Source organism: Phoenix dactylifera, unplaced genomic scaffold (assembly GCF_009389715.1).
Source record: "Phoenix dactylifera cultivar Barhee BC4 unplaced genomic scaffold, palm_55x_up_171113_PBpolish2nd_filt_p 000268F, whole genome shotgun sequence".
Lineage (NCBI taxonomy): Eukaryota > Viridiplantae > Streptophyta > Magnoliopsida > Arecales > Arecaceae > Phoenix > Phoenix dactylifera.
The window spans coordinates 575,323-598,212 of record NW_024067756.1 but is presented as its reverse complement, the minus strand read 5'-3'; the positions used below and the strand labels follow the sequence as shown (position 1 = coordinate 598,212).

General features: G+C 39.6%; 2 protein-coding genes across 3 annotated transcripts in view; both read left to right on the top strand.

Moving 5' to 3' along the window:
• Window positions 1-4,712, top strand: part of LOC103722587 (D-lactate dehydrogenase [cytochrome], mitochondrial) — a 94,003-nt gene extending 89,291 nt beyond the window's left edge. For both annotated transcript variants that reach the window (XM_039117740.1, XM_039117739.1), the window contains exon 18: window positions 4,342-4,712. In XM_039117740.1, coding sequence (XP_038973668.1) covers window positions 4,342-4,461 — 120 coding nt within the window. In that variant the 3' untranslated portion in view covers window positions 4,462-4,712. The remainder of the gene's footprint in view (window positions 1-4,341) is intronic.
• An 11,833-nt stretch (window positions 4,713-16,545) lies between these two features.
• Window positions 16,546-17,817, top strand: LOC103722585 (probable carboxylesterase 15). Its single transcript, XM_008813189.3, has one exon. It carries the CDS (start codon window positions 16,666-16,668, stop codon window positions 17,659-17,661), a length of 996 nt encoding a protein of 331 aa, XP_008811411.2. The 5' UTR covers window positions 16,546-16,665; the 3' UTR covers window positions 17,662-17,817.
• The last annotated feature ends 5,073 nt before the right edge of the window (window positions 17,818-22,890 follow it).

Sequence of the window (22,890 nt, the reverse complement as noted above, 5' to 3'; positions counted from 1 at the left end):
AAGATACAATCTTTGTAGACAGAGTTAACTAAGATTACATCTCCATTAGGGATGGAGACACACAGTTCAGTCTCTAGTGGTAAAGAAATCAATGTACTATTTCTTCCGACAAAATCAGTAGATACAAAAGAATGAGTAGCTCCAGGATCAATCAAAATATAGGCATTCGTGGATGAGATTTCAATTGTACCTGTCACCACGGTGTTAGAGGCGTCGGCATCGTGTTGTGTAAGAGCATAGACTCGCCCCTGAGTTCTAGGCCTCTGATGTCCTCCTCGTTGTTTATTCTGAGTTGCTTGGTTGGTTGGAGCTCCCTGAATACGCTGAGATGCCTGTCGAGTTTGTTGCTCTCTGCGATTAGGACAAGTGTCTGCCTTATGGCCCTGTTGGCCACATAAAAAATAATTCCCATTAAACCAGTGACAGTCTCTTCGATAATGGGGGCCACCACATCTATAGCATTTTACAGTATCCTTGTGCTGAGTTTTATCATTCACAGTAGTTTGTTTCTTGGGCTTGGATTCAGTATTTCTGCCCTGCTTATTTTGTAGCTCAGCTTGTCTGTTCCTCTTTTTCAAAATTCTTTCCCTCTCTTCTTGAGTGTCATTTAAGCCCCTTTCAACTACCAAAGCTTTGTTAACCACATCCTTGTAGGAAGAAAGCTCGAAGGTAGACACCTGTTGTCTGATTCGGGCTCTAAGTCCACTTTCAAACTTCTCAGCTCGTTCTCTTTCATTCTCCACCTGTCCTAGGGCATACCTGGCCAGTTCCTCAAACTTTGCAGCATACTCTGCGACCGTCATATTCCCCTGCTCTAACCGGGTAAACTCTCGAAATTTCTGTCGTCTCACGCTTTGGGGAATATACTTGTCACGGAAAAGCTCCTTAAATCCTTCCCAAGTCAAAGATGTAGCGTTCTGTCCCATCTTTCCTCTTTCCACATTCCACCAAATATCCGCTTCTTCCAGCAGCATAAATGTAGCAAAAGTAACCCTATCCTCATCAGGGCATCTCAGAGCATTGAAAACCTTTTCCATTTCATTCAACCAAGTCTCAGCCTCTAAAGGGTCAGAAGTTCCTTTAAAAGCTGAAGGTGCAAACTTTTTGAATTCTGCCAAACAAACATGATGCTCCTGCCGACTCGTAGCCCCCTGTAGGTACTGAGGAGTCACCTGCTGCTGCTGATGTTGTAACGGTTGCTGCATAAATTGTTGCTGCTGTTCCATGAAGCGTTGTTGCATCTCCATCATTCTCATCATGTCTGAACGGGAAGTAGCTTGTTGTTGCATCATTGTTTGCATCATCTGAGAAGCACTCAGTGGTTCATTAGGCTGAATTCCAGGCTCACCCGAGGTTCCTGTCCTTGGAGTTTTCGGGGTTTCCATCTTCAGAGCACTACCAACAGGGTTGACGTGGTGTTCCTGCGGGTGCATACTCCTGGCCGGCGAGGGTGGAGCACCTTCTTGTTGTTCGGAGGGCGTCCAAGCAGTGGAGCCATCGGCAAAGTGAGTCGGCCTCCTATTACGCCCACGTCCACTCCCTCGTGCCATATCAACCTACACAAGTTACTTTTAACATTTTAAGATTGCAAAGAAAATGTATCTATGGGGTACTTTAGTAAGTCATTTAATATTCTTCCCCCACTCACTCACCTGAACCTAAACCCTAGGATACCTTAATCTTAAGCTCTGATACTACTCTGTCAGGCCCCGAACCCCGCACCCGGGTCCGGGTACGCGACCGGCCGCATGAGCCCTAGAGCAGTGCCCTAAAGATCATGCAAGGCCTAAGATGAACAAAAATCCGATAATTCCACAATTAATCACTTAATTCAAATAAACAAGTTCGACATGTCCAAATAAACAAATTAGTTCAATTACAAGATTTTCAAATGTTCATCGACATCGACATCAAAGAAAGATAAACTAACTAGCTAATGACTTTGATACTCGCGCTCCGCGCCCAACCCATCCATGTTTATGCATCCTGCAACTCTGAAAAGAGAAAACAAAAAGAAGGGGGTGAGCTTTACAGCCCAGTAAGAACCCCTACACATCCACACCAACACCATAATAATATAGATTTGAAAACCACGATAAATCGATGCACATTTCATGAAAACATAAACAGTTTCCAAAAGACTCAAATAATCAATATAAGTATGTACATCAAACATCAATAAAAGTCCAGTCACACAAGAATGATATAGCATATTATAGCTCATAAACCTTCATTACTGTTTTCAATGCTTTTTCTTTTCATTCTATATTAACTTGATCCGGATCAATTATCTTTCCGACTTTGGGCTACATCCCGGTCACGTTTTCGTTCCGTGACGGGGCAATCGATAGTATCACATTTCCAGCCTGTGACGGGGCAATCGCTAGTATCACATTTCCAGCCTGTGATGGGGCAATCGCTAGTTTCACATTTCCAGCTTGTGATGGAGCAATCGATAATAACGAGATAAGCCCAAAGTCCCTGTTCATTTAATCAATTCACAAACACACATCCATTCCCTTTTTCCACTTTATTTTCGGCCTAGACTAACCATGGTCACGTTTGCGGCCCGTGACAGGGCAATCAATATAACATGGTTAGTCTATACCACCACATCCATAAATCCAAATATGCAGGTATAGGTTATACACATACATGCATCCATCATAATACCAATCACAAGCCATCACGATCAAAATATAATTAAATATAAAACTGTTTTGCTTTGTCTGGATCATAGCATATCAAACATATATAATGCGAAAATATTTTTATCATGTAGGATTGGCGTACAAGGATTCTTACCCTTTATTGAAAACTCAGACAACTAATCATCCGCCCTCATGGCGATCTATGAACCGGAATGCGCAGGACTCTGCTCAGCGTCCTCTCGTCTAATAGATTGTTTCCCTACAGAACCAAGTTATCATTAAAATTTATCAAAGATATATGATGATCTAGGACTCTTGTTTAATCCTCTAAAGGGTCCTCTAAAATCTAGCATCCCAAGACTATCTAGAGTCCTCAAAGCCATGATCTCCCTAGATCCAAGTGTAAGGAGAGAATCCAACAACAAATAATATAATAAGAGGAAAATATAATAAGAGAAAGGGAGTGGAAAGACCCTCTCTCTTTCTCTCTTCTTCCTTCTTCCCGACGGAAAGGGGAGAAGGGGGGTTCGGCAGCAGGTGGCCCACGGCCGGCGACGCCCCCTGGTCGTCGGCCTGTGGCGGTGCCGGCGGTGCCACACCCGGCGACGCCCCATGGTGGTGCCACGCCCGGCGACGGCCGGCCGGAACGGAAGGGGAGAAGGCTGAACAGAGGCTCGGCTTTCCCCATCTGCCCGGCGGCTTCCCGGCCACATCCCCAAGGAAATAATAGCCAAAGACGAAGGAGAAGAAGGAGAAGGTGCTCACCTTGCCTTCGGCGAGCTCCTCCCGACCGGCTCGACGGCGAAAGCTCCGATCCCTCCCGCGGCAAGGTAGAACCCAATCTCCCTTCTCTTTTTTTTTTTTTTGTGTGTGTGGAAGGGCCCTCGGTTGATGCCCTAGGAAAAGAAAGGGAGGAAATCTCCCTGATTTGGTATGGTTTTATCACTTTATAACCTCCCCTCCGATGGATTCGAAAGGAGGGGAGAAGGGTTTGAAAACAGGGGAGGGAGCCAATCGGGAGTCTCCCTCCCTCCTTTCTCATGTGTTGGGCCGCCTTGCTTGGAGGCCGGCCCAACCACATGCGGGCCTTTACAACTACAGTGATCTATTAATGCCACTACCACTATGCTTGCTGGCTGAGATATTACAGCCAATATGTTTTGATTTTTGTATGTGTTTGATTTTTGGATGCTGAAAATATTTGTTAACTTAAAACATGTTCCTTTAACCCTCACCCTCGCCTTGGGAGACCCACATCCATGAAGGCACATTGCTAGCATTTGTGGAAATGACAGGAGAAAACTTGCTTTATGCTTTTCTTATGGATTTATGACTGTAGTATAAATGATTCTAGTTATATTTTTCACAAATGTATATGTCAACTTTCTGTACCAAATTATTATGTGTTCTCAGATCTGAGAGGTGGCTGTCATTAATTCTATAAGCATATGTTTAAATTTATCATTGGGCTAGTATACATTGCATCACAACATTTAGGTCAGGATAGAATCTCAAGTACCAATCATGTTCAAGTTTTTTGGGTCCAGCTTATCAGTTGATTTAACTTATAGAAAAGTCTGAATTCTGCTTTAAACCCTCTCATGCATAAGATTTCTAGATTTTCTTGCTTTCTTTCCCCTTTGGTGCACGAGATTTTTCTGATGCCATATACTCATTTTATTCCTTTCAGTACCTTGAAGAAGAGCTTGGCATTGGGGCATTGAGGACTATGAAAAGAATAAAAGCTGCGTTAGATCCCAACAATATCATGAATCCAGGGAAGCTGATTCCTCTTCATGTCTGCATTTGATGTCATATGTCTATTTCTTACACATCCCTGTTCAGAACGAGTGTTACAGAAAGCTTTTCTATTTGAATAAAATAAAATAAAGCTGTGAAGATGGTCAAAATGCGCCATGGGAGCGATGCTTGCAGGAATAATAAGGGCTTCACAATCTCCTGAAACAGCTTTCTGACTAGATATCTTGGTAGCTTTATGATAAATAAAAATTTCCACTGACTGAATCAATGAATATATGAACACCTATTTCTCTGCTCTTATTGGCAGATTGTGCAGCTTGAACCTAACAGCAAACATAATCATCATCCATCTGTTGTTGCATGCTAACCAATCATAATGTTAGTTTTTGCATTCTGACTTATGGCAAGATCCATGGAATTAAAATATAATTTCTTCATTTTCATAGAAGACTCATAAACATGCCACATGAATCTCAAGCAAGACTCCAAGCCTTCTATGATGTGCTCATAGAAGGGATGTGGCTTCTAAGACAGGATATGCTCCCGAATTTGGAAAAGCATTACTCATTGAAGAATTCTCAAATACGCTTTGGAGAATTGAGAAATATTATGTTATGTGCCTGAGTTGTGTTGGTAATTGTATGTTTGAGTCTGAAGCTAGGTAGCAAATATATTAGTGATGGTAATATTTCTTTTCTCCTCTTTTCAATCTTTTCTTCATGCATTTTTTTCAGTATTACTTGCAAGTATGTGATAGGTGCGGTAGGCCGCCTAGTCTTGCCCTCTTGTAAGTTTATCTCATCCCAAATGCGTTTTGCACTACCTGAAATTCTAACCTTCCATTAAATTCCCCTAAATATTATTTGTAGGATACGGCTGAATGGTATCTTTTTTTAACTAGGATTTGGATAAAATGATATATTAGGTACAACTGTATAAATCTAAGAGTGGCAGAGTAGTGATTATAGAATATATTTGGTTGCACAGAAAATTACTTGAAAATTTTAATTTTTTAAAATGTCTAGTTTTCTATTTGTTTCAAAGAAAAAAAATGATGAATGTGGAAAGTTTGTAACTTGATTGCTACAGAACTCTTTCAACGAAAAGTTTTCCGTTTCCATTTCCGTGGATGTATTTGCAACCAAAGATGCACTTAATATTCGAGGGAATGTTGATTAATTATTCCATATCTGTTAGCAAAGAAATTTCAAAATGATAATACTCATTATTTCCTTTTGTTATCATGTCTAAAATGATAACATGCTGTGAGGTGGAGCCTCTCTAAATTGCAGAAATTCATTCCACACATTGCAGAAATATAGTTCATATTAAATGTAATCATCACTGAAACTCAAAACTTAAGAATGTGATAGAAAATTTGGCCATAAAACATGAAGAGTTAATACCTTTGAATGTGGATGGATCTGGATATTATACGAGCTCCAAAAATATAGAGTCAAAATTTTGACATGTAATTTGCATATAAAAAATATATATGGTAATGCTTTAACTCGTTAACTTGATTCACCTGCTGCAAGTCGGCTGGAATTATTTGTTTGGATTTTTCACCTGTTTTATAAATAGGACGGTGTTAGGTTGACATATTTTTGATCTATCCTGCATTTGACCTGGCTCGTATCTCATCCGACCTTACCTAATTATCTAAAGCAATACAATTATATTCTATATGTGTACATCCACTTAGATTTGGTACATAAATGGATGTAACATATGCACACATATATGCAGACATGCATGTATATTTTCGAAGTAAATAGCTATGTTGAAACGTTTCAATCATGTTGACTGATTGTGTTTTCTAGGATTACCATAGAACCATAAACCCAAAGCAAGATGTTTCACTTTGGCTAGCAAATCAATGTCTTGATTTTCCTCACAAAAAATGCCCTAGAAGTGGTCGGAGGGCTATGTTTGGTGAAATATTGTAAAACCAGCAAACTGGGCCGGTCCACTTGACCGGCTTAGAAGGTTTGGCCCAACAGTAAAAAATTTGGATGCATGTGCTTGCACGTGCAAGAAGGAAAAGGAGGTTTCAACCTCAATTAAACAGAATTCAACTCTAGGCCAGGTTACGGTCGCGACCGAGCCTCTAGATGTTTCAACCTTGATCGAAGCTCACTATTAAAGTTTCTCTTTGATTTTTTTCTTCGAACGCCGACAACTACCAACATTGATGTTGCTGCCAATTGTCGCCAGAAGGTATGTAAGAAACTGGCAATCTTTGATGGACACTTCTTCTCTTTCTTCCATACTCCTTGGAGCCTCGATTCTCACTGGTGATCACCAGATTATGATTGAGAAAGGCAAAGCCTTGTTTTTGGAAGTTTAGCCCTTCTTTTCCTTTTATGGCTGTTATTTTCCACCAACGCTCGTTGTTAGCTCCAGAATGCTTGGTTTCCACAGTTTAAGGGTTGACACCCTTGTTTTTATACTGATTTAGGCCCTGTTTGGGGAGCTTTTTGGCCCTCCAAAAGTACTTTTAGATAAAAAATGGTGTTTGGTAAAATTTTCAGAAATCTGTTTCAGCTTTTGCGGGAAGCTGAAAACAGCTTTTGGGGAGAAGCTCCAATTTGGAGCTTTCCGAAAATGCTGTTTTCAGATTTATCGGAAAGCTGTTTTTTGGACCAACATACCCTCATTTAAATCTCACTTTTTTCCCCAAAATCCTCATCCCACCTCTTCCTTTCTCACCCATCCTCTCCCTCTCCCTCTCTATCTTCTTCTTCCTCTCAACGCCGCTGCCTCTGTTCTTCTTCCTTTTCTTTTTTTTTTTCTTTTTTTTGTTTTGGGAGCTCGTGGCTGCCCACGGTGGTAGCCACCATGCCGGCCACCACCCATGGCCGGCGACCCTTCTATATTTCAATGAAATAAAATAATAAATAAATAACTAAATAAAATAAATAAAAAGAAAAATAATGAGTGAGTGGCAAATAATCTGATCTAAATAAATAAATAAATAAATAAAAATATTGGTAATTATTTAACCAATTTTATCACCTAGTTAGAAAATTTATTAGAGAGATAAATGGTCATTAGAAGGATGAAAAATTAATTTACACTAATAATTATAATATTTTTTATATTTATTATTGTATTATACTATAAATATAATATTATATTACATTATATCATAATACATTGATATGTTATGTTAAATAATTTAATATTATATTAAATTATTATTCTATATTACATAATGTTATAGTACTATATTATAATAATATTATATTACATTACATTAATATTATATTATATCATATATTTATGTATTAATACGTATTATATTTTATTATGCTCTATTGTATAATACTGGTAATGTCCTTTATGGTCATTTTGTCACACAAATACATGTTAAAGTGCCACAGCACTTTAGAAATGTAGTTATCAAACAGCAAACAACTTTTTATAAACGCTCTGCTTCAGACAGCTCTACTTCCAAAACTCTACTACTAACAGCTCCCCCAAACAGGGTCTTAGTATTGCCCGTGCCAGTTGTCGCCAACCACTGGCCACTGTAGGTCCCCTAAGTTCAAGCACTGTCCAAAGCCACCTTTTCTCTCTCTCTTCTTTGGTTGGAGAGAGAACATTTGTTCTTTCTTTCTCTCTTTTCTCTCTTTCCCATCTTCTCTCTCTCATTTCTCTCTCTAGGGTTGTTGGACCTGGTAAGAATGCCTCTTAGTGATTTTTGGATCAACTCTCGTGAAGAGTTCCGATCCAAGGTAGTTGGGTGGCGTGCCATCCCCTACCCTGGCCTTTACCGAACATTGTTAGATTTGGTCATTCTGATTTTCATTAAACCATCTATACCCTAGTCTGACTATAGTTAGATAAATTTTATTTTTAATCAGATTGACCGAGGTGCCAGCCAGCCTACTTGCTCAGCCCTATAGAGGGTTGGAATTGAGGATTTTATTTTTAAAATAATTATAATAAAAAATTTTTATTCTCTGATAAATATTTTTGAAATTAATTGGATATTGATATTGGATTGCGCTCGCAAGGTAAGTAATTTAATTCTTTTTTCAGATTTATCGATAAATTATAAATATTTTCTGAATTGCATTATTCTTAATTTATAAACTTGATGCATAATATTTTATTTTTATGTCTTTTCTGAAATATTGTATGATTCTTGATCAAATGTATTGACTGTGCTCGATTGATTTTGATACCGCATGACTTTATATATCTTATAATTTAGAATAGTGAACATGCTTTTGAGAAAAAGAGTTTTGTTCAAAATGAATTTGGACTCCTAGCCAGACTATTTTTTGATACCCTGCCAGCGTGGGTTGTACGTTGACATTTCGATACCCTGCTAGTGAGAGTTGTATATTGGCACTTCGATATCTTACTAGTGAAAGTTATATATTGGTATTTTGATACATTGCCATTGGGGATTATGCGGTTACACTTTAATGTAGTTATAGCTCATAGCTATTGAGATAAACTGGATATTTTGAAAAAAAAATGATTTATGAATGAAATTTGAAATTTGAAATAATTAGATCGTATTTAGATTTGGTTATAAATTGATATATGTTGTATGCTTATTTTCAGCATATTAGTAATTATTTTATTACTTGATTTATATAGCTAAAGTGTTCATGACTTATTGGGTTGTTTTGCTCATTATTCTATAATCTACTATTTTTACAGATTCAGAGAATTAGCTTAATCTAGGGGTTTGATATGGAAGAGTGACTAGCAGAATTTTTGGTAAAGATTATCTTAGACTAGGGTTTAATTAAGTTGATGCAATATTTTAAAATATTGTTAGAATTGTGATGTATTTAAATTTTGAGTTAGCTATTTAAAATAAAGTTTGAATAATATTATTTAAATTTATTTTGTTGTATATTTATGATATCATATTGAGATGCTTAGCATGCTTGTAGGAATAGTTTTTTATTGATATGCGACAATGACATGACCTCCGGTTCGCAAACTCTGAAGCATGATAATTGTAATTGAGTATGCCTAGATTTGAATCAAGGTGAACGAGGAGTCTTGAACTGAGACCTTTTAATATGACATTACAGCAAATGATGGTGGCAATTGCTTAACTGACATCCTTAATGGTACGGACACTAAAAGCAGCTTATCAAGGTGATTATATAAGCAGCAATGAAGCAGTAATGTCGTATGTGAATTTTGGATATATGCTAGAGCCAAAACAAATGATGAACTTAGAAGATTGTATGAGAGGATGCCATCTGATCCCGTCTAATCAGCATGATAAGGTGATTTGGTGACGGCACCGATTAAATGCATAGAGGAGCCTTTGAGCTGGCTGTTCGAGCTATCCAGAATACTTTGTTTCCCATGCAAGTAAAAGTTTTCAACTGGCTTTGTTTCGATAAAGTTTAATGCCAAAAAACTTAGCGCTATTTAACTTGCGGTCCATCCGTGGACTGTGGTGTAACAATATATACCCTATACAGTAATTTACCGTCGCTAACACTATTTGTTAAACATAATTTTGTTTTTACATATTGTTACGGGGGAACTAAGCCGCCATGCTCCACGTGACCGGCACGCGCGCCCATGAAGACTACGACTGTCCTTTGATCCAGCAATCCGACCCCGAGTCGGACATCTTCGGCTCCACAGCCCGACCTCGAGTCGGCTGCCCTTCGATCCAGCAGTCCGGCCCCGAGTCGGATATCTTCGGCTTCGCAGCCCGACCCCGAGTCGGCTGCCCCTTAATCTAGCAATCCGACCCCAAGTCGGATATCCTCAGCACCGCAGCCCGACCCCGAGTCGGCTGCCCCCTGATCCAGCACTCCGACCCCGAGTCGGAGATCTCTTGATAACGACAGGCTGCTTCCCAGAGGCACGCCGAGGCCTCCTGCTCCACTACTCCCTGCAACGGCTGTATCCGATGCTGTTCCACGATCTCCTGTATCAGCCGTACAAAGCGGAACTCCACTACGCCCTGTCATGGCCGTACCCAGCGCTGCTCCACGACGCCCTGTAACGGCCATGTCAGTGGCCACTCCATCGCGCCCCACGATGACAAACCCCCCTGAGAGACCCCCCAGCCAGGGATATATGCGGCTGGGGGGAGAAGGGGGGGTAAGCAATATCTTCCAGAGCACTCTCTTGCTTGCTATTATCATCTCTCCTCCTCCTCCAATCTCCTCTGACTTGATCGTCGGAGGGCCCCCACTACCCCAGTGGTGGTGCGAGGCTTGCTTGCAGGTTTCCCGGTGGAGGGTGGAGCACAATCAACATCAACCAAGGCAGCTCAGACGGAATCCCGTTCACACCGCTGTGCCAATCGTTCTCGGTTTGGACCACCAGCAACACATATATATCCTTCTAAATATTGAAATTTATATGAATATTCTTCTCAAATTGATATTTGTATATACATCCTCATCAAATACTTGTTTTGTATGTACACCTCTTTTTTTTTTTACATATCTATCCATGCCATCTAATGTCGTTAAGAAGTTAGCAGTTGAAAATTAAAATGACGAAAATACTCTTAGCAGGTAAACATGCAAAAAGAAACGTTTATAAGGATATACATGCAAATAGCAATTTTGAAGCATATTAATACAATTTCATATATCTAGAAGCGTATACACGCAAAAAAAATCCTTGATTATTGAAATTTTCATGAATGCCCTCTAAGTTTATATTTACGTGCATGCCCTTACAAAATACTATTTTTATATGAATACCTTTAACATGGCGATTTATCTAACGTAATTAGCCAAAATTATATTTATTTAAATTAAAAATTAATTAAAATTTTGAAAGTATCTTGTTATTTTTAAAGTTGATAACAGGTTAAGAGATTTCACTGGAAACTAATATCTCTATCTCTTTTGAGAAATTTTTCAGTCTCTTTCGACCCACTATTTTATTTTTTCGTTTGGAATCAAAACAATTTTCTTAACTCCCTTCTCCACCATAGACAACCCTTCATTATATTCTTTTTTACATAAAGATAGTCAGATCCTGCTTTTAGCTTTATGAAATATTTAAAAAAAGTATTGTGAGAGATTTGCAATATTTATCTTTTACTGTATGAGATTTGCAATGTTTGTCTTTTAGAGTTGAAAAAAAATTCCTGTGTAGACTGATGGCTGATTTAAAATTACTGTGACAAGATGAGCCCCATACACTATATCTTCTCTTCTTCTAGAAAATTGAAGTTCCAAAAAAAGTGGCTTAAGGTACACAACGTAAGAGGTTGCCTTCTACCACATAGACCAAAAGTTGTTAATAGGTTTGAAGGGTTCGATATCCTTCAATGATTTTGCTTGGGGATGATTGATATTATTCTTCCACCTATGAGCATGGCAGTAGTAAGGAAGATTGATTATTTTAATCTATTATGTGCTTTTAAGTGATTCTAATCCTTTCTATATTCTAATATATGTCCTCATATATGCATCTATAACATTAAATATTATAAACTATATTTCGATGAAATAAGATATAGTGGTTGGTATAACTAAAGAAGAATAAAGTAAAATAATCTCATGATTAGTGAAAGAAATTTCATAACTATTTTTGTTATTAATTGTTGAATCGATCTTTTCCTTGAGCAATATATTTATGAAAAATATTGAGGAGCAGGCACTAGATAAATCCGAGTGTTAAAACAGATTGAAATTGAAAAAAGTAAAATTAAAATTTTTTGCATGAATACCTTTGCAAAGTATTATTCGCATATATACCTTTATAAATGTTTCTTTTTGCATATCTATCTATTAAGGATATTTTAGTCATTTTTAATTTTAAACTACGAATTTCTTGATGGTGTAGATGGTGTGGGCACATATGCAAGAAAAAGAAATGAAGAGTATACATGCAAAATAAGTACCATGCACCATGGACACATTTCACCCAAATCATATCTTCCCTATTTGACTATCTCCTTCGTTGAAAGAAGAGCTCAAAAAAATCCTTCTGCTTATTCCATCAATCTCTAAAAACAGTCTCTAAAGAAGAGTCCTTCCTTTACTATTTCATCATTCTCCTTCCATCTATTATTAAAATAAATTGTAGAATCTCTTTCCGTCACCTCTTCATTCTTTGGAAAGAGAAATCCCTACAAAAAAAATCTATCCTTACTCTTCATACGGTCTCATCTAACATTCAAATGGTCATGTCTTCGAAGGACATAAATAGCCTAGCTTTCATTGCTATGTGCTCTTATGGTAGTGAAGCCATAACATTTTCATCTTACACGACATAATTCTTGATCATATTTATAATAAAATAGCGAAGGGGTGGAAACATCTATCTCTTGCAATGATACATATAGAATTCTACATTCCAAACAATTCTAGCATGCTTATTACACTCATGGCTGATAAAGATGTTAGGAGTGTGCATGAAATGCATGCTAAGTTAAATATTGTACGTAATAATTGAGATGGTTGTCATCCATTCTGCAAGCTTAGTAAAGACACTAATGTAGTAATCGATATAAGGTAATATACAAATTCTTTGTACTCCTTTGTTTTGCTATTCTACATTTGAATTAGTCTTGTTGTCTATATCTAGCAGCTACCTATAATTACTAATTATAAACTACATATATGCAATCTATTTCAAGTGCAAAAGTGCTTTTATTTTTGCTTATATGTTAGAAAATTATCTTCTTATTGTGGGCTATTGTAGAATATTGAGAATATATGCCGTTGCAAAAATGCTCTATAGAATAGCTCGCCTCCTTTGATAGCTCAAATAATTTTGGTCAAGTTGTCAAAGAAATAAGAGCCACAATTAAAGAAGAACCAAGTCGAAGAAACACTTTGATGCTTGGAAGAGCTCTATAGAGGGTGTCAGTTAGGAGTTCAAGGATGTGAAAACTTTTCGTGACTTAATTTGCAACTTCTGCATCACAAATTTTGGAAATTTTGTGTTCGTGAATAATGATCTTCAACATGTGACCATGGAATGTGCATATAAATAATGTGGATGTTGTATTCATGTTTCTCGACTTGGGAATCAAGAAATTTTTGCAATTAAAACAATAAACAATGAGCATATATGTGGAGGAGGATTGCAAGTTTGGTCTCGTCCTAATGCTTCCAAGCATTGGGTTTCTAACATTGTTAAAAAAAAAATTCCAGATATACCATTGTGTAGGCCAATTGATATGGTAAATGATATGCATCAAGAATATGGTGTGGAATTACCATATCATCTTTGGCATGGGAAGAGGGTGGCTATGAAAAAGGTTTATGGTCACAGATCAACCTTATAATCAGATATGCTAGTATTGCGATGCTATTCTTTAGATCAACCTCGACAGCATAGCGGAGTATGAACCAATGAAGGTCAATTCACCTGCCAGTTAATTTTATTTCATACTTCAATTAAGGGTTTCATAAAAGGATGCAAACCTCTGATTTTCATGGATCAAACATTTATATAGCATAAGAAAAGAGGAGTACTATTTGGCTCCGCTTGCAAATATGCAAATGATGAAATGTTCTCCATAGCATACTGTTGTTGATATGGAGATTGATGATAATTGGGAGTAGTTCTGACAGATTTTGAAAAGAGCAATAGATACTTGCGGTGACTATCATAGTCAGTAGTTCATGATTATGATGGATAGACGCTGGAGACTTTTCAAAGTAGTGTCGAAGTATTTTTCTGGTAGTTACCACTTATATTGTATCCATCAAGTGAAAGAAAACTTCAAAAATTGGGTTTGCAGCATAATTTTTCAAAAGTTTAACTACAAATTTAAAATATATGTGCACATTATGATATTTTTGGCCTCTTATGTGATGCTTTAATAATTGTCCATGCAGGTGCTTGTCCATTATCATGCAGCTTAGAGGAAGAGGCAGCTTAATTTATTAAATGCCGTTGCATATACTCTAAAGCTGAATATTTTCTAGAAGCTAATTAGGAAACTTATAGCGGATGCCCTAGGATCAAAAAAATTTCTTATGAATGCGAGCTGAAGTATTGGGCAAATGCAATATTTGCAGGTCCATGTTGGGAGGTCATGACATCTAGTATGGCAAAGTGCTTTAACAGTTGGATCTTGGAGGCTCAGTATTTTTCTGTACCTTAGATGGTTAAACATATCAGGCTTTAAATGATGCAATTAATGCATGAATGATAGAATCAAGGTTACAGTATCCAAACTCATCTTTGCCCCAATCCTAAGAAATTCACAAGAGAAATAAAAGGTTGTCCATGTTTACAGTAAACATCATGATTTATGATGCAAAGATATGAACTACTCATGCAAGGTTGACCTCCAAAAATGTTGACCTCCAAGAAGGCACCTACTCTTGTAGCGAATGGCAAATCTTCCGCATCCATGTAATCATGCATGTGTATGCATTGAGAAGGCTTGTAGATCAATTCACCACTTCACCGATAACCATTTCTAAGTTAAAATGTACAAAGCAGCATATGCGAAGCCATTAATCCAATTCTTGATATTGAGGAGCCCAAAGTGCCTCAGACAAGATTCATATTCTACTTTCTATTACAAAGACTCGTCTAAGCAAGCCTAGAGAGAAGAGAAGACCATCGTAGGTGGAGTCATCACGATCTATCATATGTGGGCGATGAGGGAAGCATAGGCACTATAGAAAGACTTATAATGAGGTCATCGAGTAAATATTATGGAGTGAGTTGTTTTGTAAGAAGTTGATTTTAGACATGATATGCACAACAAATTTTTAAGATGGTGTGAAATTGTAAGTTCATGTGAGCTTTTAAAAGTTGAAAATATCTCTAATTTTCTGTTAATCATACCATAAGTTAATTTACCATGGTACATAGTGAATACACCATGATACACAGTTAATGCACAATAGGACATATTTAATATCCAACAGCATTCTCGAATATCTCGCTACGTATGGTTCGATATAGAGAAATTTCTTCAGCTTCAGAGTTTATTTAGGATATGTGCTCGTTCTTTATGGTGGAGTTTTGGCTTAGATTGGGCTGATTTTCATGGTGCATTGCATTGCCCTACCTAAGAGCAGCCCTTTTGGGCATTGGTCCATCAGCATGCTTAACTATCTCCACCTATGGTCTAATATGGAGATGTTTTTTTAGCTTCGAAGTTTATTTGGGATGTGAGCTTGTCCTCTATGGCGGAGTTTTGGCTTATATTGAATTGGTTTCCACGATGCTTTACTCTACCTAAGATCATCCCTCTTGTGTATTGGTCCATTGGTACGCTCAAATATCTCCTTGTATGATGCGATACGGAGATGTTTCTCCAGCTTCATTGATCTATTACGATGCAAGCTCCCTCCCCATAGAGGAGTTTTGACTTAAATTGGACCTACTCTGTTCATTGTGTGGCATATGATATATTAATGCATCCTAGCATTTATATTTATCCCAGATTATAGCAATGAGCTTCTGTTTTGCCCTAAAGCAGATATAGCACATTATATTCTGTTCATTATGCGGAATATGATGCGGCACATTGAAAATCCGATAATACGATGCACCATATAGTGTTCAGTATCATAATATATACTTTGCTGTTATTTGAGTGTTAAGGAATTAGTTTCCTGCATTCTTTGGAAACTATTAAGAACACAATGGATGGTTTCTAATTCATAAATGAATCAGTGGGAGTAATGTCATAGGTTAATACCAAAATGAATTTGCTGTTTATCCGCCAGGCAGAATTTTTCATAAAAGGACAAAATTTGATGAAAATTATGTATTTTTGCAGATCAAAAAGAGCGACCAAAGTTGACTTGGAACTTATATCAAATATTGTGCATTCCAAGAGTCCCAAGAAGCCTTATATGCATTCCAAGGGCTTATAGATCTTTGCTATTCTTCTTTTTAGGCAGCATATTATGGTACAAAATTAATATACTATATGATGCATGCGGTGTAGAATATATTTTCTCATCATACAAGAATACTGCAGGAGTCTGGCAGAGTAGAAACCACCTTAATCCATGACAATGTATGCAAGAAAAGTACATTAATTATAGTATTGGGTCCTGTAGCATAGCTTTGGCACAAAACAAAATTTAGCTGCATTTCCTCTCGTCCTCATTCAATTATTGTTAGCCGGACGATCCCATTAGTTCCTAGTTGCCAAAAGCAAATAACCCAAATCAAATTGACAAGAATGAGCGGCAGGTGACGTTATACACTAAAATCCTACGCAAACGCCAACCCCCACCCACTCGCCATCCCTTTCCATTTCTATATACATCGCCCCAAAAATCCCAAATTCTCAATCTCCAACGCCATGTCTTCCTCCTCCGCCGCCTACGAGGTCGAGGAGTGCCGCGGCGTCCTCCGCGTCTTGAGCGACGGATCCGTTGTCCGCTCCACCAACCCCAGCTTCCCCGTTCCCGTCCACGACGATGGCTCCGTGGACTGGAAGGACGCCCAGTTCGACGCCGCCCACGACCTCCACCTCCGCCTCTACAAGCCTCGCCACCGCCTCCCCTCCGACGGCCCCAAATTCCCCGTCTTCTACTACTTCCACGGCGGCGGCTTCTGCATCGGCTCCCGGACCTGGCCCAACTGCCAGAACTACTGCCTCCGCCTAGCCGCCGAGCTCCGCGCCGTCGTCGTCGCCCCCGACTACCGCCTCGCCCCCGAGCACCGCCTCCCCGCCGCCATCGACGACGGCGCCGCCGCCGTGAAGTGGCTCAGCCGCCAGGCCTCCTCTCCCTACCCCGACCCCTGGCTCGCCGAGGCGGCCGACTTCGGCCGGGTGTTCATCTCCGGCGACTCCGCCGGGGGGAACATCGCTCACCACCTGGCCGTCCGGTTCGGCTCGGCCGCCGGGCGGGCCGAGCTGGAGCCGGTCCGGATCCGCGGGTTTGTTCTCTTGATGCCGTTCTTCGGCGGGACCCGGCGGACGACATCCGAAGCGGAGTGCCCCAAGGACGCGTTCTTGAACCTGGAGCTGAACGACCGGTACTGGAGGCTCTCGCTGCCGCGGGGCGCGACGACGGACCACCCGGTGGTGAACCCGTTCGGGCCGGAGAGCCCGGAACTGCAGCCGGTCGAGTTCGAACCGATGCTGGTGGTGGTCGGGGAGCGGGATCTTCTGAGGGACCGGACCGCCGAGTACGCGAACAGGCTCAAGGAGGGGGGAAAGCCGGTGAAGTTGGCGGAGTTCGAGGGGCAGCAGCACGGGTTCTTCACCATCGACCCGTGGTCCGAGCCGGCCAACGAGTTAATGCGGGTCATCAAGCGGTTCGTGGACGGGAATCGCAGCGGCTCGAATTGAGTCGGTTAGAGTGTGCTCTGTGAACCGGTTTGTGAATGGGGTTGCTGATGCATTAGTTTGAATCGAAATTTACTTTAATTGTTGAAGAAGCAAGCGAGTCCGAGTCTCTGTTTCATGGATGGAATGTAGGAAATAAGATTTATAAAATTTCTTCTATTTCATGTTGAATTAAGGTCTCTTGATTTCTTTTAACATTCAGTATATGCTTTTTTTCTTTTTCTTTTTCCTTTTTTCTTTTTTTTTTGGGGGGGGGAGGGGGGGGGGGGGGGTCTAAACATTCAGTATATGCAATCAAATAAAAATATTTCTTAATTAACCTTTTTTATTTTTAAAAAATATAAATAAAATTTACTCATTTGAACAACGTGTGTTCGAATATATCTGGACATGCTTGGTACCGAGAGATCTAGGGCTTGCAATCAAAAGTTTTATGATCCAAGGAAATAAATGTTAACCACACGATGGACAAGTTGACAAACTGTGGAGTGATTGATTAAAACCCCATTTGATTTTGATGAGCTCAAAGCATTTGAGTATATCTTTTGATTACTAATGAATTCAATTGAGTGTTTCAGTGAAAATCCTGTCTAAGTGTCCCAAGACTTGGTTCATAATTTTTGGATAAGTTAAGGAGTCTGTTTGAACCAATGTCTGAGACTCGAGTCGACTCCCGAGTATCACGAGACGACTCCAAGCGTATCAAGTTCACTGGCACGAGCTCGAGTCGACTCCAGATAAGTACGAGTCGACTCCGACTGAGAACAGACAGAAGGACAGAAAGCTTCAACTCAGAACCTGTCAGCGAGTCGACTCCCGAAGTGCGCGAGTCGACTCCGATGTTCACCGAGTCGACTCCAAGGAAGTAAGAGTCGACTCCAAGCAGTCACAGGCAGAAAAGTCAGAGAACAGTTTTCGGGTCTGAGATTCGAGTCGACTCCAGTGGAACGCGAGTCGACTCCAGTGGAACGCGAGTCGACTCCGATAGGTGGCAAGTCGACTCCAGAGAAAGCAAGAGTCGACTCTCAGCGGTACACAAAGAAAAAGTCAGAGAGCATTTTATGGACTCTGAGATTCGAGTCGACTCCCGCAATACGCGAGTCGACTCCAAGACACCGCGACCCCAAGACAGACAGAAAACCAAGTTACTGCCTCTGAGATTCGAGTCGACTCCCAGACAGCTCGAGTCGACTCCAAGACAGCTTCACGTCAAAAGGCAGAAGACCATCTTTCGGAAACTGAGAGCCGAGTCGACTCCAAGGAAGTTCGAGTCGACTCCAAGACTGGACGAGCCAAAAGACAGAGGATCGGGAGTTCGGGCTCTGAGATTCGAGTCGACTCGAGTGGACAAAATTCAAAATTGGATCCACGGACTTCAGTGGATGAGCCGACTCCAAAATTGCCAAGTCAGCTCCAGAAGTTGACGAGTCGACTCCAGGTCAAGACGAGTCGACTCCCAGTCGTGAAGGCAACTTTAATTCAAATTTGGAACAGTTGCTGAGTCGACTCCGGAAAAGCTTGAGTCGACTCCCGCTACAGCCGAGTCGACTCCTGATCGCGCGAGTCGACTCCAACCTACCAACGGTCATATTGTCAGGCTGCGCAGAGTGTTCAGAACGGGCAGAAAAAGCACTCTAACGGCTAGTTTCCGTGGGGGTTGGCTTAAATAGCCACAGAGGACTGTAGCAAGGCAGAGAACAACCATTCCACTCCAACTAATCAAGCATTCAAGCTCTGCAACGTGCTCTTCAACGAAAAAGAGGAAGATCTGCATTTACTGCTTCCAACTACATCTTCCCAGCAATTAAAGTCTCCTTCTCCTGCATTCAAGTCGACTACTCTTTCAAGAGGAGACCAGAAGTTTAAGAAGCCATTCCTCATCTCCAATCTAAAAGCGTTTGAGGCTTCTTAACTTCATTTATTGTTCATATTGTTTTCATCTGCTTTTTGAGAAGCTCATTTTCTGTTTTCTTTCTACAACTTGTATTTACTTGGTTCAATCGGAGATTGAATCAAGGGGATTGAGGTTGGTTGGTGAGCCGAGTTAAAACCAACGTGTGTAAGGGTTTGATTGTGATCCCGGGAAAACAATCGGGGCGGTTCTAGTCGGTGAGCCTGGGAAAACCGACCGAGTTCGTTGTGAGCTCGTAAAACAACAAGTTTGGTTGTGAGCTTGGAAAACAACCGGCTGTAATCCAAGGGGGTTATAGTGAATTCCCAAGTGAGACTTGGGGAGTGGACGTAGGAGCAAGGGTTAGCTCCGAACCACTATAAAACCTTGTGTTTGTGTTGGATTGTCTCTCTTCTTCTTTCCCTCACATCACTCACAGCACTTAGCATTAATTAAATAACTTGCAATAGTTTTTAATTAGTCAACCACATCGTTTTAATGATTCAAATTATTTTAAAACCCAATTCACCCCCCCTCTTGGGTTGTTTATCTGGGCAACAAGTGGTATCAGAGCCTAAACTCTTCCACCCAAGAGTTAAAAGATCAAAATGACAACCCCATTTGGATCTTCCCACATTGAGGGTCAGTCCACCCAAAGACCCCCTTTCTTTAATGGATCCGACTACTCATACTGGAAGGCTAGGATGAGAATATTCATCCAAGCCCAAGACTATGAGATGTGGACCATTGTAGTAAATGGCCCATACATCCCATCCATATATGTAGAGGGTATCAAGGTACCCAAACTAGAAAAGGATTGGGATGAACATGACATGAGGAAGGCACAACTAAACTCTAAAGCTATGAATGTGTTTTATTGTGCCTTGGATAGAAATGAATTCAATAGGGTCTCTACTTGCAACTCTGCAAAAGAGATTTGGGATAGACTTGAAGTGACCCATGAGGGCACGAATCAAGTTAAAGAATCCAAAATTAATATATTGATTCATAAGTATGAACTATTTAAAATGGATTCTAATGAGACAATCACTAGCATGTTCACTAGGTTTACTGACATTGTCAATGGCCTAAAAAGCCTTGGCAAGAGCTATACTAACAGTGATCTTGTCAGAAAAATACTTCGCTGCCTACCAAGGTCATGGGAAGCCAAGGTGACGGCAATCCAAGAAGCTAAAGACTTGAACAAGCTTCCACTTGAAGAGCTCCTTGGATCCCTAATGACTCACGAGCTAACCATGAAGCAACACAGCGAAGAGGAGTCCTCCCACAAGAAAAAGGTAATAGCTCTTAAGTCTACTTCATCTAACAAGGACTTGTCTTGCAGTAGCAGCAGTGACGAAGAAGAGAATGAGGAAGATGATGGTGAGGCTCTTCTTGTGCGCAAGTTCAAGAAATTCATCAACCACAAGAAGTCCTATCATCAAAGGAGAGGCCCCTCAAATTCCTACCGCAAGGACAAAGGTAAGGAAAGGAAAAATGAGGAGATTGGGTGTTACGAGTGCAAGAAGCCGGGTCACATAAGAGCTGAGTGCCCCTTACTGAAGAAGGGGAGTAAGTACAAGAAGAAGAAGGCTCTTGTCACAACACTATCCGACTCCGACTCATCATCCTCCTCATCAGATGATGAACAAGAAGAAAAGGCCAATTTCTGCTTCATGGCCAATGAAAACGAGGTAACTTCCGATACGCATCCTGATTTTTCTTTTGATGAACTTTATGATGCATTTAATGAATTAATGGTAGAATATAAGGCCATAAATCTTAAGAATAAAGAACTAAAAATAGCTAATCAATCATACCTACATAAATACGATAAATTAGTTAAGGATAAGAATTTAATCATCAAAGAAAATATAGAACTTAAGACAAGCAACCAACTTTTAACTCAAAAGACTAGTACCTTAACTAAAGATAATGAAAAACTAACTAAGAAACTTTCAGAACTTAAAAATCATAAACAAATCTTAAATAAGGATCTCACAAAAGAACTTAATGACCTAAAAGCAGAAAATCAAACTCTAACTAAAGAACTTAACAAATACAAACCCTTAGTTGAAAAATTTACATATAGTTCTGAAAAATTAAACATGATACTTAATAGTCAACGAGCCGTATTTAATAAAGCGGGTTTAGGGTATAAACCAAGAAATAAACAAAAACTTCTTAGTAACTTCTTTGTTAAAGCTGGGGAAACTAAAACTAAGAAAATAACTTGCTTTTGCTGTGGTACTATAGGTCATAAAGCGAATGTGTGTAATTTTAGGAAAAATAAAACAAAAAGGAAAATTAAAAGGGTATGGGTTCCAAAAGGAACCAACTTGACTAACCATGAAGGACCCAAGAAAACTTGGGTACCTAAGATGACATGATTTGCTTGTGTAGGAGTGTCTTGCAGCCAAGGTCAACAAAAACTGCTGGTACTTGGATAGTGGCTGCTCAAGGCACAAGACGGGTGACAAAGATCAATTTTTCACCCTTGAAGCTAAGAAGGGAGGTGCTGTGACATTTGGAGACAACAACCAAGGTCACATCATTGGTATTGGTAAAGTTCAAATCACCCCTTCTACTTTTATTGATAATGTTAGATATGTTGATGGTCTTAAGCATAACTTATTAAGCATTAGTCAATTATGTGATAAAGGGTATGATGTTATGTTTAAGCCATCACTATGCATTATAACAAACCCTAATGATAATAGTTTAGTTTTTAAAGGGATTAGACGTGGAAATGTATATGTTGTAGACCTAGAAGATCTTGCAAAACATAACCAATGTTTAGTTGTAAATGAAACTAAAGATAATGATGCTAGTTGGTTATGGCACCGTAAGTTAGGTCATGCAAGCATGGACACAATAACTAAACTAGTTAAAAGAGACTCCGTGATAGGTTTGCCAAAATTAAAATTTGAAAAGAACAAAATATGTGAAGCATGTCAATTTGGCAAACAATCTAGGAACTCTTTTAAATCCATAAAATATGTCTCTACCTCTAGGCCTCTAGAATTATTACACATGGACCTATTTGGTCCAACTAGAACAACAAGCCTAGGTGGAAATAAATATGGTCTAGTTATAGTAGATGATTACTCTAGGTACACATGGGTCATGTTCCTAGTGCATAAGGATCAAGCATTTTCTATGTTTAAGAAGTTCCATAAGGAAGTAACAAATGCTAGAGAGTCTTCAGTCATAGCCATTAGAAGTGACCATGGTACCGAATTCGAAAATCAGTCATTTAATGAATTTTGTAGTAAGAAGGGGATAACCCATAATTTCTCAGCACCTAGGACACCACAACAAAATGGAGTGGTGGAAAGGAA